At 37.5% G+C, this 24,847-nt stretch overlaps 2 protein-coding genes across 2 annotated transcripts; both read right to left on the reverse strand.

Moving 5' to 3' along the window:
* Nucleotides 1–231: 231 nt before the first annotated feature.
* LOC146449840 (uncharacterized) lies at nt 232–1,545 on the reverse strand. The gene has a single exon (XM_085101051.1). The coding sequence runs from the start codon at nt 1,537–1,539 to the stop codon at nt 307–309; it is 1,233 nt and encodes a 410-aa protein (XP_084957177.1). The 5' UTR covers nt 1,540–1,545; the 3' UTR covers nt 232–306.
* Nucleotides 1,546–2,323: 778 nt separating this feature from the next.
* On the reverse strand, nt 2,324–3,845 carry LOC146449841 (adenosine receptor A3-like). Its single transcript, XM_085101053.1, has one exon. The coding sequence runs from the start codon at nt 3,648–3,650 to the stop codon at nt 2,889–2,891; it is 762 nt and encodes a 253-aa protein (XP_084957179.1). The 5' UTR covers nt 3,651–3,845; the 3' UTR covers nt 2,324–2,888.
* Between the last annotated feature and the right edge of the window lie 21,002 nt (nt 3,846–24,847).

Below are 24,847 nucleotides of genomic sequence, written 5' to 3' on the forward strand. Positions count from 1 at the left end.
TTTGCCTCCGAAAAAAAAAAGGTATCACTTTGAATTGAAGAATGTAATTAGTAATTTTTATTTTTAAAAATCGATGAGTAACCAGGCATAATAAATTTTTTTTAAAAAACGTTCTCTGGTTAAAAGTTTAAAAACACTAAGCTTTCGATTGCCAGTCTACAATCTTTAAAAAGTGAGGTGTAAAAAGCGAAGGCAGAAATATATATACAAAAAGGGGGGGGGAAAAATAACGAACAAATTTGAATAAATACAATAATACAAGGGAAATACTAGTGTGAAGAAAAAATATTGATGACATGAATAAAGTTATAATAAAATTGAGTATTGTCTTGGCAGATGTTTAGCATTATTGTCTGCCTGGCTAGTTATCGCAGTGTGCCAAGATTCCAGCGTTTTTCTTACGCGTGAATTGCCTCTGTCGATGACACGTGCATTCTCAAAATCAATAGTATGGCCTTCGAGCCACGCATGGCTGGCAACGTTGGCACCACTTTTAAAAACTTTGGTGTTTCGAATATGTTCCTTTTTTCTAGTGTGTAAACATCTGCTCGTTTCTCCAATGTAACTCCATGTGCAGTCCGCACAGGGGATTTTATAGACAACGTTCGTTTGCCGATCTGATGGGGGTCTAGATTTAGGAGACACAAATTCTTGTTGCAGGGTCTTGACCGGTCTGGTGGTGGCTCGGATGCCGTTCTTGTTAAGAATTCTTGTAAGTGGTTCAGTGACGCCTTTGATGTATGGTAAAACTGCAAAGCCATTTTGGGAATCTGGTGGGTCTATCAACCTAAAGAACATTCCCACTAACTCTTCAGGGGAAGGGATGATTTCAGGGGTCGAAGTCTTCTTTAGGATGTTCGATATAGTTGCTGATGGATAGCCATTTGATTTAAACGCATCGAAAACGTGGGTTAGCTCTTTCTTTACTCCTTCGGAGGTGCTCGGGAGGTTGATTGCCCGATTTAGGAGGGTAGAGGCAGTACTTAATTTGTGTTTTAACTCGTGATGAGAGTTAAAGTCCAGGTATCTGTCAGTGTGTGTGGGCTTTCGATAGACGCCGATAGTAATTGTCCCATTCTTCCTGGTTATCAAGGTGTCTAGAAAGGAAATTTGGCCATTGTTCTCAGTTTCGAGGGTGAAAGATATTTTAGGGTCAACTGCATTAAGAGTATCGCGGAACTTGCTAACGGAGTGTTTCTTTATTATGACAAAACTGTCGTCTACGTAACGTTTCCAGACTTTTGGGGGTGTTGTTGAGGCAGCGATAGCCGATTCTTCAATTACCTCCATGCAGAGGTTAGCTACGACTGGGCTAACTGGGCTCCCCATTGCACATCCATGTATCTGTTTGTAGACAGAGTCGTTGAACATAAAGTAGTTGTTGGAGAGGGTGAATTCCAAGAGGGAGATGATTTCATCGGTGTTGAGCTTCGTTCTTAAGTGTAGCGTGGTGTCCTCGTCTAGCTTTTTTCTGATGTAGTCACAAGCCTTGTCAACCGGAATTGCAGTAAAGAGTGAAACGACACCGAACGAGACCATTACTTCATCGTCAGCGATCTCTTGGTTTGCGACTTGTTTGGTAAAGTCCATCGAGTTAGAAACAGAATAGCCATTAAGGTTCTGAATAGGTGTCAAATGTCCGTCAGGAATTTAGAGGTGTTATATCAGGCAGAACCAATGCAAGACACAATGGGCCGAAGAGGGAGACCTGCTTTATGGTGTTTGATTGAGCCTCGTATGGCGGGTGGAATGGCGTCCGTAGATCGTAGTTTGTAGTATGTAGGATCATCGATTTTGCCTTTCTTCTTAAGATCCAACAAATTGTGGTTTAGTTCCCTCTCGATCTTAGCGAACGGAGGTTTCTGAACCAACTGGTAAGTCTGATGGTCGCTGAGTAAATTTTCCATTTTTTCGTTGTAGTCAATTCTGTCCATTAACCACAAAACAGTTACCTTTGTCAGCTTTCATTATAATTGAGAATGCACGTGTCATCGACAGAGGCAATTCACGCGGTTCAGTTTACAAGAGAAACTAGACACAAGGCAGACAACTTGTTACAGGTGTTCAGATACGGGGAAATGTGGGGGAGCGAGGAGCTTCTCTCTCCAGTCTCGTCGACTCTGATCCATTTTTTTTTTTACTTTTGTATCTAACCGAAGGAGGGCTGGATAAGAAAACACATGAAGCAACTTTAACGAAATCCCCTTTAAACACGCATATTTTATCGCATGATTTAAAACATGATTTTATTCGTATTTTTATGTCAGTCAACGTGTTTTTAATCACTTCTAATTATGTTTCCTCTTTAATATATTCAGGCTAATTACAATGTGTATTTTATGTCACAATATGCCTTACCGCATTCTAATTATTTTAAGGGGCTTCCATGGAGAAAACAGTGCAAAATAATACAGAAAGTGTTACAGTCTACATCACTTATTTGCAATTGGCTTATATTTTGCAAGCAGATGTGCTGAAGTTTGACTTTAAACTTACAAATAAAAAAATAATAAATGAATGTAAATATATGAAACAGGATCTTTCTTCTATTTGAAGATGAACATTCTCAACGGCTACTGGAAAAAACAATGCCATACAACAAAAGTTCTAATCGACTTGTTAGAGCTGCATTGTCCATTTTCTATAGTGATATCCAATGAATTATCGGTTAAATTTGCTATTTTACGTTCTGGACATTAGCCAGTAATGCGTACCTTAACTCGACGAACAGCAGAGATGTTTAACTGTGTCTTTTACTGCTTGTCTGACTTCTGTTATCTTCCAGCAGTACAGAATTGGGTTTAAAGACGAGTTTAAGAAAAGGCGAGTCACTGTAGATGTCCAAACGATTTCTGCACTCACACCCCACCATCCTTTAATCATTGTGATCATATATTAAAAATAATAAACGGAACATAACATACAACCATTGCAATCTGCACCCATGCTATGCTATGGACAGTCTTCTTGTATTGCGTTATGATTAAAGGATTGCCTTCTCGGTTGGGTTGTCCTTGGTGAACATGTTCAACTTGAGTTTGATGTTGTTGTAGTCTGAGATAGATCTTCGTGTAAAAGATGACAGAAATGACCAAAGAGAATGCAATAATGATACTAAATGCCATGAAGGCAATGCGAACGCTCCAAAAACAACTCAAAAGGCCAACCGAAATACCAATAAGCCAAAAACATGTTATAGCTGTACGAACGCGCCTTAAACTTACCACTTGTCTGTATCTTACGCTCATTTTTAAGGCAAGGAATCTGTCCACACTTATGGCGGTCGATGTGAAGACAGATACTCCACACAAAGCGAAACTTAAACCATGCTGTATTTCTCCAAAGTAGTATGTAATGCTCGAGTTTATAGTAATCACAGTGGCGTATACGTCCATGAAACTGATGACCACATAAGTGGGTTGCACAATAAGACCGACGCAAAGATCAGTGACTGCCAGACATCTAAACAGTAGTTTTGTTCGAGGATGAACAGCAGACACTTTATGAAGAACTAACAGGATCAGAGCATTACCCAGAGATGCAGTGAAGGAAAGAAAAATGTTCAAAGCTGCAAAAAATACAGCGATGCTCTGAAAAACTGTGCTCCCCTGGTGGTCTGATCCGTTTCCTGTCCAAGTAAAGTTCTCCATTTCTAGGAGCTTAACAAAGAGTCGTCGCCGATTGCAAGTGAAAATAAATCCTTATATTGTGTTCTGCGTTTACGAATATCTTATACTTGTAGCCAAGTGTTGTATTTTGCAAGATTAGTCAGTGATGATCCGTAATAGTATGGGCTCGGCTGCTAAGGTTTGGACCCACACCTTAGTCGTCTATTTATCTTTTGTTGCTATACTTTAGTCTGTAATCCTGTTGTGTAGCTGGTGAAATTAAAATGGGAATATGCAAATGTTTTCTGTTTTGCAGGTCTTAAAATAAACAATTATCAGATAAACACCTGTTCTTGGAAACTGTTCAAGTAATTCCCGAATCATTCTTATATCCGTATGACTTTTGGCACAGGGCAGACTCTGACCCAGTATTTGTATTTAACGTAAGGCAGGTTGCCTTAAAATCTACATAGAAGCATCTTTTAACGAGAAAATCATTATACACGCAGTAGATATTTGGTTCTTTTATATTAAAAAGCAGTTCTATAATCATGTTTAATTATGTCTTCCATTGTAACTCGATTTGATGTCACAACGCGGGCCTTATTGCGTATTATTTGCCACAATCGGCCACATTCTGATACGTTTATCAACCAAACCAAAAACTGCCTTGAAGGCCTCAAAAGACCGAGCCAAATTATTTATAATTTTTATACGAAGTGTTAATAATTTGATGCAAATTTTGCAACAAATACGACATTTTCAATGTCTTTTATCTGTATTATACTTTAAAACGTAACTTAACATTTTTCTTCAGGGTTGCTGACACTTTTCGACTTGAAAATAAGGAACCAAAATGTTACTGCCTGTAAAGAATCATTGCGTCTGTTTCCAGCTGTAAGCCTGTGCGTCACGCGCAATCAATATTCTTCTTTCTGTTGCTCTTTTAAATCGACATATGTCCTTACCAAAAAGAAAAAGTGACATTTTGAATTTAACTAAGTAATTAGTATTTCATACTCTGAAATTTGTAATGAAGACGACATTTATCTGCAGTCGGTTTAAACATAAAAAACATCAAAACTTTTTCGTTAGCGTTTCCGTCTCTTTATGACCTGAAAATAAGGAACAAATGTTGCTACCTGCTAAGAATCATGCATCTGTTTCCAGCTGTAGCCGGCCCCGGTGCGTCTTGCACAGCCAATTTTCATCAGTCTTTCTCGCTTTTTTAAATTGGCAAATGCCCCACGCCATCGATTCAAACGACGCATTTCCCCCCAAAAAGAAAAAGTGACATTTCAAATTGAACTCTGTAGTTAGTGATTCTATTCCACAATCAGAAATTTTTCTACCATGTTAATTTCATGTGGTGGGTAACTTTATTTAGGGAGAAAGGTGCAGACACGTAAGAGCATTTTGCATCCCATTCCTACGTTCTTTTACTTTCCACTCACAAATGCCACTTTCTCCAGGTTAAATCATTCCTTACTAGAAATCGCTTTTCAGTAAGGGTCCAAACTGAGGTACATACATACAGGAATTTTCAAATCCACCATGGTTGCAGTCTTGGTAAATGGTTCCGAGACATGGCCCATGACAAAATCCGTATGAAAGCATGACAAGCTAGACACTTTCTGACAAAAATACCTTCCGAGAATCTTCAGGATATATTCGCCGATGAAGGCGAGTAACGAAGAGGTGCGAATTATGGGAAGCAAAATAGACGGAGCTCCTCAGCATTCTGGAGAAAAACAGAAGGTGGTGATGGATTAGCCATTTGTTACGAATGAAGAAAGACGAGACCCCACTCACCACCCTCACGTGCGCTGTAGGGGTGAGTTGCATAAAATTTAACGTCGCGCGTAACCGCTACCGCCAGATCTTCATCCCAGTCACATTCAGTATTTTAACGTCTGACGATAGCATTTACGCCTGACGTTAAGTTTTATCAAGAGACAACTCGTCCCAGAAAAGAAGAAAAGGTGTGGGCGTTGATAGCGAGTTAGACGGTGCACAGTGGAGAAAGAGCTGGAGACGTTTAAGATCCATTTAGTATCCATTGTTGTGCGGGACAGAGGTCGATGGAAGGGATTAATTAATTTCTCGATTCCCCATAGAGGGGAGAAGGAACTGACGTCGAAATAACTTTTTTATTATTATCATTTAATTGCTTGTTAAAAGTTGTCTGGTTGCTATGTTACACTTCGGCAATTTAAATGTTGAGGAAACGGAGGAGTCTTTGAGCGAAACGTTGCGAGGTGTTGATGAGGAATGTTATTTAGAAAGTTTATAAATAGCGTTTGTCGTCAAACAAAGATGATGCAAGGCATGTGTAAGTAGATCTGCTAAAAAAATATTCGTTAAACTATGTTTGTGATGTTTCCAGTTTCTACTTGAAAACCAGGTAAAAAGAGAATTAAGTAGAAATCACACGACAGCCCGCGCAGACATCCACGAATTGGAGGATATTTTGGACAAAAACACTGTAATTTTTATTTGGGCTAGAAAATGTATAGTTTTAAAGCCAATTAAGAGCGGATGTCTGTAAATATCAACCAGAGATGTGCAATAGCGAAAAATTCAAAATTCTCAAAAAAATTCACAACATAGCCCACGGTAAACTATTGCAAGAAATACATGTTTTACTTCGATCCGATAATTATTTTTGATGTGAGGCTATGATGTTGAATTCACCGCTCCTGAACCGGGTTTTTGGTGTCTGACACCACATGTTGCGAAGACCTTGTTTTAAAAATCAAACCAGTTTTGTTCCAAACGAAAAACATCCAGTCTGATAAAGTACATAATTATGGACATCATGAATGGTATGTTACTCATCTGAAGTGAAAATTAAATATTTAGGAGATTTTTCAATATTTACAATTTTTTGAGCGATTTCTCGTGATGCCAAATTGACAAATTTGCGAGGCTAAAATCATCAACTGGTACATGGCGTTGAGGATAAAGATTTACACCACGTGAAACAGCATCATTTCTTCTTATAAAATCCACTTTCAAAGCTATGGGCAACACAGAACGAAATTTTTGAGGCCGCGAATTACAAGTAGTACTTTAGTGAAATTTGAGCTTTTCTGTCACGGCATTCCGTTGCTAAAACTCAGATAAACACAACATGAAAACGTTTCAAACAACAATAGTTTATTAATTCTTGCTACAGGGCACTGCCTGTGCATGACCTATGCTTATAAGACTATTTCCCTTGGTTTTATATCTTTTAGGGACAGTGTCAAAAGATTTTAGCGGAGTTCAAAAGCCGTACACGGGTCAGTTTACGTTGTCAACCGGTCGCAACACTAGTAAATATGGAATAAAATGAAACCAGGACTTCTTTCATTCAATCTTACTTTGGAAAAAATGGAGCAAATAGCTAAGAGTGCTATATAATTCATACCTTTGAGTGGCCACACTGGATGTTTAAGAAATATGGGACATCTATAGGAAACATCGTAACACTTTAGGCCGTTTTATATTTGGTCACAAAGATTGTGTTACATACATTTCACCGGTAGACCGCTGACCTTGCACTTACGTACGCCCTTGTCCACGGGATAGAAAGCGATGTTTCGTCCAGCTAGACCCCAAAGACAATTAATTATATAATCAGTTCAAACTGAGATTACGGTTTTGGGTTATCACAATTTTATCTGTTTGCGTCTACACTCGCGCAGTTGTTTTGATTTTTGATAAAGTTTTTCAAATTTCAGTCTAACATAGCCTGCGAATACAGCCGCCTCTCATCGCTCCCGTCCCCGAGGGGCGTTTCGCGAGGCTACCATGAATGCTACTCAAAGAGAGTTAAAAGCAATGTGACTATCTAGTTCATCTGGATAAGACCCAATTTTCAATTTATTGTTCACAAAAATTGTCTGTTGTATGATAGTTTTCATACGATAAAAAATAGTCATCCATCAGTAATGGATTTGAGCAGACAAAATATGGTTTCTTTGGCCTTAATGGGTCAAACTAAGAACACGATCCAACAAGATCATGTTGCCTGAATATATGGTGCTATGCTCTGAATTTTTAGAGTACTTGCGAAAATCGACAGGCACTAATATCGTGGTCATCTTGTGGATAAGTCTAGATTGCACAAATGTGATGCTCCGATCTCCCTTCGTTTGCTTGAAATGATTAGCTGCTGAACTTGGTGGGACCGGCGCACAATCGTTTTTGGCAGCACCGTCTGATGCCATAAACATCTCGTTGTCTTGAGCAAATAGACCTGATTAGATCGCTGTCATCGATTTCGAAGATATCAAGGGAAATTTTGCCCTGAAGTTTAGCCAGTTAGTTATGTCACTTTGTAGAACTGGCTTTACAGCTAAAAGAGCGTAGCTGTGCCGTCCAGGCTGTGAAACTCTGATCCTCTTTCTGACAAAAATTGCTCCCCCTACGCTCCTCCCTTATTCCTGCTGACAATGTACTGTGGTCGACTGTAGCAGATGTGAGTCGCACTGCAGGAAAAAAATTGGGGAAAATAGAAACGACAGTGGTGACGCAACCCCGTTTCCCTCCTCGCTCTTACCCTGCCGCCTCCCCACTAATGCACCGATCAACTCGAAACTTCAACCGCCCCCCCCCCCCCCCCCGGGCAATTTTTCAAATTCCCGCCCCCTCGGGCCAAAATGGTGTTCAAATACCCTACCTTACCGTCGGATTTGTCTGTCAAATGCCCCTCCTAAAGAACAATCGTTGTCGGCTCCTGTCATGAGTTACTACAAAAACCACAACTTCAACATTGAAACTATTAAAAAATGATTGGAAATTGAATTTATTAAGTCGGACAATGTCAATCAGCAAGTGTAAGCTGCTCTAAACCCGAAACACGGCAAAGGTTGTTTAACGAGAGATACGTAATAACATATTTAAAATGAGTTTAAGCCAAAGCGGCGGTTTTTCATTCGACAGTGTTTTTTTTTTTTTTCTTTCACTGCTCACTGCTGTTTTATGGCTATTCTAAAAACCTCTGCAGACATAAATGCGGAACAAAGGCGCAGCTTGACTCATTGCATAAAAAATCTACATCGTTTAAAGAAATAGAAATACATCTTAATTATTTAGCCATTTAGAATCAAATTGCAAGCGTTATTAAAGGTAATTCTTATTTAAGGTCAGTAATTCGATACCTGCTCTGCCTACGAGAAGCTCCGCCTCAGTTTTCAGTGTTCAGTCGGCAGACCCCGTGGCCCTTAGATAGTTCCGAATGCCTGTGCCACAATCTCTGATTGGAATACATTGGGTATTCGCTGGATTTCCAACACTTTGTCCGCATTGTCCTCCAACAATCGAAGCATAATCACACGATACCATTTCGGCTCAATTTGTTTGAACGCCGTGAAACCATAATCGAGCATTGAAGTTGAATTGCAGAGCAAAATAAACAAACGCAAGCGATCTGAATACCAACGTGGGCTAACTGCACGTTTGGAAAGTTTAGTGACAAAAAATACAGCTCACAAGTAAATCGCAGTTACAGTTTGCATCGATGGGGCAGTGAAAAATTACCCTTGGCATGCGCCCGGGGGGTACCATTCGAGCAGAGGCCCTTTGATCTTCCTAGACAAGTCGAAGGGCCTCTGCTCGCAGGGTACCCGCGGGTGAACCTTTATATAAAAATTGACGGGGTGATCGTAGCTTTCGGGGGTTAAAATTCGTGGTTTGGTACCTGTCAAAGGTATGGCGGTACCTTTTAGTCAGTTTTAGGGTATTGAGAGAAAACATATAAGAGAAAGTTATTATAAATATCAGTCAACTGTCACTTAGCGTATTCATTTTAGAATTGGTACCACTAAGTGGGAAAATTATACAGACCACGGCTACAAAACAAATTCTGGTACCTTTTAGTGGTACTTGTCAAAATTTATGACGAGCAACCCGTCAATTCGATCCCCTGGGGGCAAGTGGTCTGCGCAAACTGTAACGCAATCTCTGCCGTTAAACGTATTTTAAGCTCGCGGCAAAATGCATATATCGTTCCTGATTGATGTGATGGTTTCTACAATGAACAGAAAGCTCGCTAAAAAGGTATGAATTACGTAGCACTTGTAACTATTGTTTCATTTGTTCTAAAGTAAGATTCAATGCAAAACATTCTGGTCCGAATTCAAAACGTTGACTACGTAAACTGACCTTTGTGACCTTTATACGCTTTTGAACTCGGGGTCTAATAAAACTGCTACAATCTTTTGTGCCTGCCCGAAATGATTAAAAACCATGGAAAGTAAGATTATGAACGTGGGCCAAAACCTATAGCAAGTACCAACAAACAATTGTTGTTTGAAACGTTTTCATGTTGTGTTTATCTGAGTTTTAGCATCGGAATGCCGTGACAGAAAAGCTCAAATTTCACTAAAGTACTACTTGTAATTCGCGGCCTCAAAAATTTCGTTCTGTGTTGCCCATAGTTTTGAAAGCGGATTTTATAAGAAGAAATGATGCTCTTTCACGTGGTGTAAATCTTTATCCTCAACGCCATGTACCAGTTGATGATTTTAGCCTCGCAAATTTGTCAATTTGGCATCACGAGAAATCGCTCAAAAAATTGTAAATATTGAAAAATCTCCTAAATATTTAATTTTCACTTCAGATGAGTAACATACCATTCATGATGTCCATAATTATGTACTTTATCAGACTGGATGTTTTTCGTTTGGAACAAAACTGGTTTGATTTTTAAAACAAGGTCTTCGCAGCATGTGGTGTCAGACACCGAAAACCCGGTTCAGGAGCGGTGAATTCAAGATCATAGCCTCACATCAAAAATAATTATCGGATCGAAGTAAAACCTGTATTTCTTGCAATAGTTTACCATGGGCTATGTTGTGAATTTTTTTGAGAATTTTGAATTTTTCGCTATTGCACACCTCTTGTTGATATTTACAGACATCCGCTCTTAAGCCTTCATTTCCATTTGAACTCTTAGTGGAATTAAGTCGGTCAGTGGCTTTTTTGTGGTCTTAAACATCGTTTTGTTTCCAGTGTGAATCAGATGTTATAGGGCACCGAGCAGCGGTTAATATCACTATTGTGGCTTCCTGATGTAAGGAGCATGAAAATTCGCTGGCTTATATTTTCGTTATTACCATAATTACTTAAATTTACAGATTATATATCTCCAACTATAACATGCCTTGCTATAAGTATAACATCTAACTATAATATAACTATAATATCACCCAAACTCTAACATAGCTCGCTTTGGAACAGCAAGCGGCCAAAGGACTTTTTACTATATAGCAGTTACTTTATGGAATTCCTTATCTAACGATCTTAAACTTTGCAAATAGGTTAACGTGTACTGTTTAAACGCTGCCTTAGGTCTCGCCTCTTTAATAAATTTAGCACTTCCGCTATTTACGTCATTGCTCTATTTAAGCCAATTAAACCTTTTTTTTTTAAGTTTGATATATAATTTTTACCTTAACTGTATATTATTGCCTCTGAAAATCCTCTTTAAGGAAGTGGTAATAAAGTATGTATATATGATGCATTTTATTCCCATTATTTCATACTTCAATAAATTTATGCTGTTTTTACGATGTATAGGATATCAAAATTGTCGAGTAGTGTATCGATTGAATAAGCAGGCAATAAAACACCATGACAAGTCTAATAATACAACAGTCCTATTTTAAACTAGACTGTGCTGTTTTGCCCGCGCTAAACAGACAGTCCAAGTTTTTAACAGCACTTTTGTGGACCGCTGTATGTGACGGTTGCTCCTTTTGTTACTGAGCATACGTTCTGCGCATCTTGGTACAGAACAAAAACTCGAGAAAATAGGTTTTTTGGGTGGATTATGACTGTCCGGGAAAAGGATATCTTCCCAATAGGAAAAGCTAGTGGATTTCAGAGAGACAATTTGGGGGTAACCACTCATATATTAGACAATTAAACTCCCTACAATGTTATGTATTTTAAAGGTTTTTAGTAATCTTGATCTGGAGATGGTGATTGGGCACGATAAAAATAAAATCGAAAGATGAAAATATTTTCTGTTTGTTATGACTTTAAATAACCAATGAAAGGAGAAGTGCCTTTTCTTAAGTAATTCCAGAGTCATTGTAGCATCCGTATGACTTCTTAGCTCCTCGGTTCAGTTTACAAAAGAAACTTGACACAGGGCAGACAACTTACAGATGTTGAGATACTGGGAAATGTGCGGGAGCGAGGAACATCTCTCTCCAGTCTCGATACAGTGTAAAAGCTGCCCAGCCCCTGAAGATGCTGATCGCGGCCGAAGTGAAATCAATGTGATCATAATTGCATTCACACAGTAAGTAATTTTACTTATCCTTTTACTTGTGCGCTTTAAATAGTTTAAGAAGTCTGGAAATAGAACCAATCCAATTAGAGATAAGTAAACTACAGACCTAATGTTAATCCTTTCTATTGTTTGCCTTTTTTGTTGTTGTTGTTGTTGTTGCTTGATCTCATGTTCGATTGGTTGTAACATAATAACGTGTGAAAGTCAATTGAAAGTGCTCATTTTTTTCTCTAAGTGGCATAGTAAAATGATGATGTGTCTTGAAACATACATTATTTTCAAACTGCAAAATGAAAATGTTCCAGGGAAGAGTTTATAAGTTTCAATTGCATTCATGTCAGGACCTGCAAAGCCGGTATACATGTAGCTTAGCTTATAGAGCTGACTTTCTTGGTACTAGCGTCAATCTTAGGAGAATTGGCTGTTTGAAAAGTGATTTTTTTTTTCCTGATAGAGAATCATATTTTTTTTTTTACATACTGACAATAAAATATTTTCATGGACTTATATTTTAAGTACTTTCATATTAAAAAATCATCACGTCATTCAAACGTTTGTTAACTTTTTTGTTTCTAGAAAATATCCATCCATGAGGGGATATGGATGTTTTATGGACCTTCTTTAGGCATTGTCACTGGAGGTGTTAATTTTTAATTTTAAATGTAAACTAATAGTTTTCTCTTAAAAAAAAATTATGAAATAGATAAAAATTTTTCTGTGATATAATTTGAGAATTGGGCACATTCATTGGTTTAAAATTTACTAGAAGTTATCATCATTGATTGGTTCGAGAAAAAAATAAAAAACACTATATTCTTTGCTGTATACAATGTCCTGTTACTTATAAAAAATTCATAATTCACATATTATTTTATTGTCTAAAAAAAAAAAAAGGAAGAAACATTGGTTACTGTTTAAAGTGTGAAGTATAAGGCAATAAGTTCTTTTAGAGAGTTAATAAATTTATTGTTTCTCAAGTACTGACAGAAATAAATCATAACTTTAGCACTGTTTCTGATCACAGGATATACTTTTCGGTGAATGTACGATTTTAACGTCCCTAATTTTACCTTAAATGACTTTGTTTAGAAGTGAAATGAATTAAAAATGAATTAACCAATAAGACGCGTTTTCATTGTTTTAATCGAAAACCAATCACTGCAAGAATCGTCCCCAGAGTTTCTCAGAGCCTTCCCGCGGCCAGTCATGCGCAAAAGGAAAGAGCTCTGGAGTCGATATTGATCTCGGATTAGAAAAAGAATCGGGTACGAAGGCATTTTTGAATGGATTATGTGTAGGAAAAGGATATCTTAGCAAGGGCTGTTGAAGTTCAGAGGAAGCTAAATTTTGGGTATCCACTCAGATGTTAGGCAATTAACTTTGGGAAAAAATTCCATATATTGTTATGTATTTTAAAGGTTTTTAAACCTTTTGCTGTTTATTTAGGGAAAATACGCAATCATTTGCACTAAAAGTCAGACAATAATGCGAAAATACGATCATTTGCGCCAATCGGCATTCAATAGCCCTTTTCACGGTTGATCTTTTTCATTTGCATTACAATGTTATCCAACGTGGATGCGAGGCAATTTCGGGCTAAAGGCTGGTTTCCATATGATCGCAGATCGCAATAAGGTCTGCGATCATATGGAAACCAGCCTTAAAACTACAAAATAGCCCGAAATTGTCTCACATACATGCTAGATCTCATTGTAATTCAAATGAGCAGAGTTAACTGTGAAAAGGGCTATTGCGTGAAATGCACCCTCCACAAGGATATCTGCATAATTGTAAACATTCAATTAAGCTTCAAGACTTTCATTAACGTCTTGCGAAATTCAAATTCGTTAAAGCAACTTTCATTTTCACGCATTGTAAATTCAAGAACGTCAAAAGAATATTCTTTGGCGTGATCGGGCATTCATTTTAGTGAACAAAGTATCCAATAAAATTTTAAACCATGGCTAAACAGTCAATAGCATCAATGAACAACCAATACAATTTTGTTGATAATCATTGACAATGGAAGTCTTGAAACTTAATTGAATGTTTACAATTATGCAGGTATCCTTGTGACTCTTGTGGAGGGTGCATTTCGCGCAACTGAATGCCGATTTTTAATTAAAATCGCACTATTTTACAGCATTGTTTCATTTTTAATTTCGTTTTCAGTTTATTGTTTTGCCATAAATTGTACAAAAGATAGAAAAACTTATTATTTAAACACTTATGACGAAGAAGCCAAAGGGAAGCAACCGGGCTTATAAGGAATGGGCTCCCTCAGTTAAGTAATAAGAATTAAGTATTATCATAGTTACACATGGGACAAAAATCAATGGCAGAGGTACAATAAATATTAAAATATATTACATAGTCATATTAATCATAGTTAGGCTAAAAAAGCGAAAAAGAAAGTGAAAAGCAGAGGTTAATAAATAAATATATAAATGAATATCTATGATAAGAGGAATCTTTCAGCCTACAACAAAAGGAAGTGGTAATTGTTGCATTTCGAACAAAGGTACATGTGATCTACCTCTCCGTCAGAGTCAGTCAACACATCGTCATTCAATTTAAAATATATTTAGATTCATCCATGCAACGATAATTATCTCCAAGGGGATAGTTCACTTCCTCTACTTTCTTGCGCAAAATGTCCATCGCCTCTCTGTCTTCCTATTTTACAGTAACCTCAGTAGGAATTTCCAGACCGCCTTGAATAAGCAGAGATGGCTTGCATGTATCTAATTGATTAGACCTCATCTCTTACTTCTCTGCAGTGAATACCATATATATCATTTCATTTTTATTGGAATATGTTCAGCAGTAAAATAGAATAGGGTTCCTAACAATGTTGTTTGTTCAGCGAATGCAAACCGGACGTGTTTGTTGTCTTTCTGTTGTTTATACCCTATACCTTGAGAGGTGTCTCGCGTCCAAGCGATGTGGCGCGTCCAGTTTAAACTGTAGATACCTAAACCTCTATATCAAATTAAAGCTTATAGAGCTGGCTATCAAACTATACCAACAAGTTTGAAAAAAAATGAATTGTCGAATTTTTCACGACCTCTAATTTCGAGCGTCCGAATCACCTTTTTTAAGCTACAAGTCAAAGCGAATTTTGTTCTTCACTAATTTAATTCGCTGCTCAGTTTCCAGACCCAAAGCGCTAAAAAAACGTGTGTCCGTTTTGTCATATTCAATCGCAATGAAAAGCTATAGAAAATTTCCGAACTAGGATAAAACAAATGTGGAGTGATTGTACAAAAATCGCTCTCGAAGAAAACATATTTCGTTGTTTATAAGTTAAACTGCCTACTGTCCAAATTTGAAGGCAAACGAAACAAATTCCCTTTGAGTTTTAGCTCTTTGAAGTGACCCCTACAACTGAAAAATTTATCGATTCCAGAAAACAGCGCTAAAAATTCGGCAATTCATTTTATTTTAAAATTCTTGGTTTAGCTTTAATTTGATATAAGGGTGTAGGTATCTGAAGACACCTCTGAAGGTATAAGGTAACCTTAAACTGCAGCTGTTGCTTTAAAAATGGTTTCCAGCTTGTGCGATAGACGAGATAACCCCTTAAACCGGTAATGAATTTCATAGTAGAGAATTTTATGGTTTACCGGTATTAATCCTCGAGTTCTGTTGTTTCACGTTGTTGTTTTGTCTTGTGAAAAGCGCAGGTTGCATTGAAATTAAAACACATAAAGCATCAAATTCACGTTATTTAAATGCCACACGGAAATTTGCTTTAATTAAATACCTCCAACATAGCTATTCGAAAACTCGCGTTAATTTTATAACGCGTAGATATTATTCGCGTCGTGAAAATACTTCGTTATATTCCTATAATAAGGTAACGGAGAAACGCCTGTTTTTGATTAATTCCAGCGCCATTTTAGCATCCCTATCTCTTCTTAGCTCCTAGGTTCAATTTAGAACAGAAACTAGATACAGGGCAGACAACTTCAGTTACAGGTGTTCAGATACTGAAAAATCCGTGGGAGCGAGGAACTTTTCTCTCCAATCTCGAGCTCGTCAACTCTGATCCAATTTTTTTGTATCCAACGTAAGGAGGGATGGCTAGTACAACACATGACACATTTTTAACGAAAACCCCATTAACGAGCATCTGATCGAATGACTTAAATCATGAATTTATTCATATTTTTATATTATTCGACGTCTTCCGATTTTATATATTCCGGCTAATTACAATGAGTATTTTATGCCACACTATGCCTCGCCGTATTCTAATTATTTTAAGTGGCTTTCTAGGACAAAACCATGCAAAATAATAAAGGAGGTGCTACAGTCTACATCACTTATTTACAATTGGGTTATATTTTGCATGCAGATGCCTTGAAGTTTGACTTGAAACTTACAAATAAAAAAAAAATGCTGTTTGCAGCAAATTATTTTAAATGGCGACTGTTAAAAACAATGCCATGCAACAAAATTAAAGTTCTAATCGACTTGTTAAAGCGGCATCGTCCATTTTCTATAACTACAACAACTTATCTATAAAACTTGCTATTTTATGTTACACAGATCAATCGACAGTAATAATGCGTAGCCTAACTCGACGAACAGCAGAGATGTCTAACTGTGTCTTTTACTGCTTGTCTGACTTCCATTATCTTCCAGCAGTAAAGAGCAGGATTTAGAGACGAGTTTAAGTAAAAGAGAGTTATCGCAGATGCCCAAACGATATCTACACTCACACTCCTCCATCCTTTAATCGATTTATTTATAGTGGAAATAATAAACGGAACATAGCATACAACCATTGCAAGCTGCACCCATGCTATGCTGTAGACAGTCTTCTTGTACTGGGTTATGATTAAAGCATTGCCTTCTCTGTTGGGTTTTCCTTGGTGAACATGTTCAACTTGAGTTTCATGTTGTTGTAGTCTGAGATAGATTTTCGTGTAAAAGAAGACAGAAATGACCACAGAAAGTACAATAACGATAAAACCTACGATGAAGACGATGCAAACACTCCAGATACAACTCAAAAGCCCTGCCGAAATACAAATAAGCCAAAAACATCCTATAGCTGTACAAACGCGCCTTAAACTTACCACTTGTTTTTATCTTAGGCCCATCTTTAAGGCAAGGAATCTGTCCACACTGATCGCGGTCGATGTGAGGGCAGATATTCCACACAAAGCGAAAGCTAAAGCTCTTTGTATTTCTCTAACGTAGTGTGTAATGCTCGAGTTTATAGTGATCACTGCGGAGTTTTTGTCCAGGAAAATGATGAAAGTAAAAGGTTGCACTATAAGACCGACGCAAAGATCAGTGACTACCAGACATCGAAACAGTAGTTTTGTGGGAGGATGAACAGATGATACTTTGTGAAGAACAAACAGAATCAAAGCATTACCCAGAGATGCGGTGAAAGAAAGGAAAATGTTCACAGCTGCAAAAAATACGACGATACTTTGAGAAGCTGTGCTCTCTTGGTTGTTTGACACGTTTCCTTGCCTAGTAAAGTTCTTCATTTCTAGGAGTTTAACGAAAAGTCCGCGCCGATTGCAAGTGAAAACAAATCCCTATGTTGTGTTTTGCGTGAAAGAATAACTTGCACTTGTAACCAATTGCAAGTGTTGTACAAGACGTCAGTGATGATCTGTAATAGTTTTATACGAACGTTGGGACCCGCAACTTTGTCGTCTATTTATCTTTTGTTGGTTTACCTTAGTCTTTAATCCTGATGTGTTGCTGGTGGAATTGAAATGGAAAGATGCAAATGTTTTCAGTTTTCTATGACTTGAAATAACCAATTATCAGAGAAACACCTGTTCTTGGAAACTTCCGAATCGTTCTAAGGTCCTTTATTAAATGGCTGGCTCTGCGAGCGACCATAGATGAGTCAAATCCAACGCTGTGATTGGCTACCCGGGCAGGCTCCGGATTACTCGTTACCCCTCCGCTTGGCATCGAAAACTTAATCCCGGGGCAAAACGCTCAGTAACATTTTCAGTAAACTCTCAACATTTATCTAAAAGAAAGGAAAGAGAATGGAATCTTCCTGGTGTAGTGAAAATTTTGTTTCAGCTACAATGAATATGAGTTGAATCGGTGAGTTGCTCTGTGTGAAGTATTTTAGATGGATTGATTTTGCAAAACTAATTGTCTCAAGTCGAGTGCCAAATTGATTAGATGTCTAGGTTTTCAATGACTGTATTTTAACGTTAAGTGTTTCGAGCAGTTCAGAAAAGTGTTTTTCTCAAGGCCAATTCGCCGAAGAAGCTCACGTCTTTAATTTAGCGGAGTCTTGCTGGTTGTAAACAACAAAATCTTATCAAAGTTTCGCCAGTTTTCTGATTTACACGGTTTTTTTTTTTTTTGGCTTATGTTTGCATATGATTTCAAAATATATTGTTTCATTCAAGAATTAATGATTTCAAGTCGAAAACTGTGTAAACATGTTTATTCATTACGCCACCGCGCGATCGGCTGAAAATGGCGAGTTTGCCGGGTTCTATTCAAATCTTCCCGCTCTTGGGAAAATCTAAATTTTTCGTTCTCAATAATTGTATACTCCCTATAAGCCATAATAAAGTTAGATCCTTAAGATAATTTAGGATTCCTTGTTTTTCATGATTGCATGCTAAAGAACTTGGCCAATATCCAGCCATCTTGACCTCACGCTTCGTTAATAACGGATATGTATGACTTGTTGGCACAGGGGAGATTCTTTCCCAATATTTCTATTCAACGTAAGGCAGATTGCCTTAAAATATACATGGAAGCATCTTTTGACGAGAAAATCATAATACACGCAGTAGATATTTGGTTCTTTTTATTACTGAATAAACAGTTCTATTACTACGTTTGTTATGTCTTCCGCTGTAGCTCTATTTGATGTCTCAACATGGCCTTATTGTGTATCATTTGCCACAATTGGCCACATTCTGATAAGTTTATCAACCAAACCAAAAACTGCCTTGAAGGAAAAGAGTGAACCAAATTATTTATATTTTTTATTCGAAATTTTAAAAGTATTTGCTCATTCTGCGACGAACATGACCTTTTAAAGGTCATTTATCTGTGATATACTTTAAAACGAAAATTAATATTTTTCTTCAGCGTTGCCAACCCTTTTCGACATAATAATTAAGGACCAGAAATGTTTCTGCCTTGCTGCGCTGTTAAGAATCATTGCGTCTGTTTCCAGCTGTAAATCTGTTTGTCATGCACAACCAATTTTCTCCCTTTTAATTGCTCTTTTAATCGACGTATGTCCTACACTGAAAGAAAAGTGACATTTGAATTTTAGTATGTAATTAGTATTTCATACTCTGTAATTTGCAATGAAGACGACATTTAGCTAACGTATAGTTTAAAACATAAAATCATCAAAACGTTTTCTTTACTGTTGTCGTCCCTTTAGGACTTGAAAATAAGCAACAAATGCTTCTACCTACTAAAAAAAATGCGTTTGTTATCAGCTGTAGCCGAGTCCGGTGCGTCAAGCACAACAATTTCCTCTCTTTATTGCTTTTTTAAATTGACACACCATCGATTCAAACGACGCATTTCAATCCAAAAATGAAAATTAACATTTGAAATTGAACTATGTAATTAGTGATTCTATTCCACAATCAGAACATTTTCCTCCACCATTTTAATTGAAATTAAATCTGCTTTCAGTAACTCGCATTATTTATGCCACTTTCTCCTGGTTAAATCACGCCTTAAATCAGTTTTCAGCAGGGGTACAACTAATGTAAATGCATACAGGAATTTTCAAATCCAGCGTGGTTGGTGTCTGGCTATATGATTCCAAGACTTGGCCCGTGACGAAAGACGGATGAAAGCATAACAGGCTTGACACCCTCTGACACTAATGCCTTCGGAGAATCTTCCGGATTTATTGGCCGATGAAGACGAGCAGCAAAGAAGTGCGATTTAAGGGAAGCAAAAATGACGGAGCTTATCAGCATTGTAGTGAAAAACAGGCGGCCGGTGGTGATAGTTTAGCCATTCGTTAGGAATGAAGAAAGACGAGACCCCACTCACCAGAACTGCCGTCGAAATATTATTATTATTATTATTATTATTATTATTATTATTATTATTGTTGTTGTTGTTAATTTTAAGAAAAACACGAGACTCCTGAGTTTTACAGACATGTTTTCGGCAGTTGCCTCTGCCATCTTCAGTGTGAAATGAACAACAAATTTCAGTGAAATATAAATGCTAAAGAAATTACAATAATAATAGCAATAATTAAGACTATAACAATAGTAATACAAAATTAAACAGAAAGTTTTAAATTAACATGTTTGATCTGTTAAGTGTAGGTTCGTCCAAGACCATGTGCAAAGCCTCTTTGATTTTAAGGGCAAACTGCGTGGATGCCTGATCGATGATGGCAAAATTGTCGCGGGAGTATGCAGAGCGACATGCTGACGAAGTCTCCAAATGCTTGAAGATGTGTGAGGCCCTGTCCGTTCTCAATTGTTCCCTTACACGTGTGTTAAAATGTCTGGTGGTCTCACCGACATAGCAAGCTGCACAGCCTGCAGAGAAAAATTTATAAACCACACATGATCTGAGTCCACTGGGGATAGGGTCTTTCACACTAAAGAGGCTACCTACTTTGAAAGAGGAAAACGCTAACACTACGTTTGCGTTATTACATTATTAACAGCTGAATAGGATATTATAGGGCACCGAGCAGCGGTATATATTCCTAAACGAGGAGGGTGAAAAGGGGTCAGCAAATCCGCCGATCCGTGCTAATTTTTAGCAAAATCCGCCAATCCGCAGATATTTTTACAAAAATCCGAATCCGCAAGGGTTTTTTTCTCTTGCATGCAGTACTGTTAGAGACGTGCGCGCCACAACAATCACTAACATAATAGTAGGAAATAGCAAGGGATGACAGGCAAACACCACTTCCAACAATGGAAACATTTTTGAAGTGTAACCTCTTTATATCAGTTATATTTTTGCTCTAACAAGCATGTCATTTAGAGATTTTCCTTTTTTAAAGGAAATTAGTGGTGGCTCTTTGAAGATTTCTCGTAGAAAAGGCTGGTTTTGTATTAAGTGCCATTTTCCCATAAAACATGTTTGAGGCTGGGCACTGATTGTTGATATTGTGTTACGAAAGGCAATATTTGTTTGAGAGTGTTGTCTTTTTGCTGCAATGCCGATGACCTTTCTGAAAATTTGACATCTGATAAAACATTTACAATCAGGCGTGCGTTTCTCAAAACTCCCGAAAACTTTTTGGGCCCGAAAAGGTCCCCGTAAAGCTCCCGAAAACGCTTTCTGGTGTTTCTCAAAGCGCACGAACTTTTCGGGCCCGAGAAAAGTCACGTCATTTCCCCCCGATAATTTTTGGGTGCCAGAAAGCTCCCGAAATGCGTTTTCGGGAATGCTTTTTTCAATCAGATCAGTTATTTTCAGTTGAACTTTTAAAGAATGACGACCGACAAGGCAAAAGAAGTGAAATTCGTACTTAAAAAACTTGATTTTTGAGAGATTATGGACCAAATACAGACAGTGTGATAGTTTTCTCAGCGGTTCGCATATTGCTGAGTTTGATAGTGTGGTTAAATTTTATATTTTAAAAGTCTAACGGACAATAAATTAAGTCTCTTTTAACTTAAATCGGTTGAGAAGAAGCTCACCTTTAAACTGGCCTAGAAATGTAGTCAAATGTTTTCAAACTGAAATTGGTCTATTTACTCGCTGCGATTGCGAAAACTGTAACTGATTCATGGCGCCCGATTTCGTGCTTTAAGAATTATTAAAGGTCAACTTAAGCTTATTTTATTGTAGAATAGAAAGATTTCACCAAGGATATAAGTCCCCATACAGTGGACAACGTTGGCCTAAGTTTTGTGTTGACTTAGAACATCTCGATCGCTTTAATCACGAACCGCAACCTAAGGTCTCATTCAAACGGTTATTACCACTCCCCGTTTGTGCATGCATCCATGGTGCATGGTAAGTAACTGCTAGCTTAAGACACATACGACACATTATTTTTTTGACAGGCTACTGAAATTTATCCTCACTGACTTATATCTAGACTTAGGTATCTCTTAATTTATCATTTCATCCTCAGGTAAATATGTAGAAAAAGTATTCGCCAAACAGGTTGTACAGCAACTTCGTAAAAGAAAATCAAAAACAACAACTAAAAACATATGAAAGATACCCACCTTGTCTGATTCTGGAAAAATTTCATCGGACAATGCTAAGCTGCAAATGTGATTAGCCATTTTCTTGCAGTACAACTTGTTTCTTATATAATTATCAGCCTCCACTACGAAATTTCGAATTCATAGTAATGCGGTGTCCGAGGACGCTAAAACTTGCTCAAAACCAAAACATCCCTTGACTTGTTTTTATTTTTTGGGGATTTGCCAGCAACGTTTTCAGTTCATTCAAACAAGTAGCCCATAATATCATGGAAACTTTGACAAATTTTGACGATTTGACAGATATATGGAAACATTGACGAACTGCAACAACGGTGAATTTTAAAGGTCAAGATTAAAATAGAAACCAAACAATCTTCACGTTGTGAACCAGTTAGCTCAGTAGTATCTGCGCTGAAATCTGTTTTTATAATTAAGAACAACATTTACACGTAAATTTATTTTACTAATACAGTTACAGTTTTCTAGCTAGAATAAAAGATATGATATGAAAGTTGTAATAATAACGCCGTGTTCTAAAATGATCTTTCCAGCTCTAACACGAAAAGATTCCCGAAAATATCCGGAGACAATTCGGGACACTTTCGGGTGCTCCGAGCAACACTTTTCGGGACCCGAGAAAAACATCCGAAAAGCAGCCCGTAATGCTTTCGGGCCCGAAAAGTTCTCGGGGGGGGGGGGGGGGGGTGGGGGGGTTGAGAAATTCACACCAGATTATTTGGGTAACCTCTAGCAAGGAGTCGTGATTTAATTTTTTTAATAATAGTGTTTGTTCGTAGGAGTCTTAGGGCTTCAACCTTAACAAATCCTTTTTTGACTTCTGGTGGGTGGCTTGAGGAAATCAGACCGGCAAGTTAAGTTCCACAATCCGCACCTCAAAACATCAAAATCCACAATCCACACTGAGATATTGAAGAAATCCGCGGTCCGCGTAACGTTCAAAATCCGCCAATCCGTAAAATATGTCCTCAAAATCCGAAATCCGAGCAGTTTTTCGAGCCAAATCCCCTATTCACCCCCCCCCCCCCCCCCTAAACTAGCAGACCATATTACTCTTGCTAAAATGATGCATTTTATTTCCATGGATTTGTACTTCAATAGGCGTATTTTGTTGTTACGAGGTATAGGATATCAAAATTGTCGCGAAGTCAGTATCGATTGAACGAGCAAGCAATAAAACATTTATGTACACAGTCTTATAATACAATAGTTCTATTTTAAACTTGACTGTGCTGTGTTGCCCACGCTTAACAGACAGTCTGCGAGTTTTTAACACTGCATTTACTTGGAGCAAAAGTGTGATATTGTCCGGCTTTTCTTTGTTTGTAAATGTCATACAAACGTGAGATTTGATTTATGTGCAAATATGACCAAAGTCGAGCAAACGTGATATTTTACCTCATTTCCTCTCTTCGTAAATCAAATTTTTTTTCTGGAGCAAATGTGTGGTGTTAATCATATATTTTTACCGCAGAGGTAAAGTGGTCTTTAATGTGTACCTCCACCGGCACAATTGCAACGGTGTGTGAATATTTTGTAAATGTGGCATGTACCATGTTTGCTTTGCTTGTAAATGTCTTGCAAACACGATGTTTGATTTGTGTGCACATATGAAAAATGTCGAGCAAACATGATATTTTACTTCATTTGCCCTCCACGTGAATCTACTATTCTTGGAGCAAACTTTGACTTGAATGTGTACTTCCTCCCGCACAATCACGAAGGTCTGTGAATACAGTAATAGCCCGCATATAAGAACCTGGGTTTTAAGAACCTGTTAGGCTAAATTTTTCATTTTAAGCCCCCTCCACATAAGAACCTATTTAGGCTAAAATTTTAAGTTAGGTTCTTATCAGTGGGGTTGCTGTGAAAGTGTATAGGTAGAAACTGCTGACTGGAATTAAGATCATCATCTATTTAAAAGTAACTTGACATAATCTTTTTTTCTTTCAAGCTTAAGTACCATGTTGTGCTTATGTCTATTGTGTTTGCCATTATACTGTATTATGAGATGATATTTATAATACATATAGTATATTCAGATGAAACTCATATGAAAATATAAGAACCTATTTTAAGAACCTTGGTCGCCTAAATTTGCTTTAAGTACCATTTATATAAGAACCTATTTAGGCTAAATTGAAAAATTCAGGTTCTTATACGTGGGCTATTACTGTATTGCGTTAATGCGGTGTTTACGGCGTTTGCTTTGCTTGTAAATGGCTTTACAAACAGGATGTTTGACTTGAGTGCAAATTAATGACCAAAGTTGAGCAAACATGTTTGACCGCATTGTAGCTACATATGTAAATCTATGTTTTCTTGAGGCATACGTGCCTTATCTTCGCATTTACTGTAATAGTAAAGTTGGTTCAAATGTGTACATCTTTCTCACATTTGCAACGGTGTATAAATATTGTGTAAATGCGCCATTTTTGTCTTGTACGCAAATCTCGTTGAAACTTGAAGTTTTGTTTTGAGCAAATATGACCAAATTTGATCAAATATGTTGTTGTTTTTTTGCCACCGCTTTGCTACTATTACAAATCCGTTTTTTGGGTGGCAGTGCTCGTCGACTCTTATCCAGGTTTTTTGTATCGATTCAACGTTAGGAGGGTTGGCTAAGAAAATACATAAAGCAACTTTTAGGAACAACCCATTAAACACGTATCTGATCGCATGATTTTAATCATGATATAACTCGTACTTTTATATTAGTCGACGTGTTTTTAATGACTTTTAATTCTGTTTACCGATTT

This window comes from Pavona decussata, unplaced genomic scaffold (genome assembly GCF_977016875.1).
Source record: "Pavona decussata unplaced genomic scaffold, jaPavDecu1.1 SCAFFOLD_566, whole genome shotgun sequence".
Classification (NCBI taxonomy): domain Eukaryota; kingdom Metazoa; phylum Cnidaria; class Anthozoa; order Scleractinia; family Agariciidae; genus Pavona; species Pavona decussata.

What these genes read in the sequence shown, in the direction of transcription:
- LOC146449840 (XM_085101051.1), bottom strand. Translation starts at nt 1,539, where the DNA reads ATGGTCTCGTTCGGTGTCGTTTCACTCTTTACTGCAATTCCGGTTGAC.
- LOC146449841 (XM_085101053.1), bottom strand. Translation starts at nt 3,650, where the DNA reads ATGGAGAACTTTACTTGGACAGGAAACGGATCAGACCACCAGGGGAGC.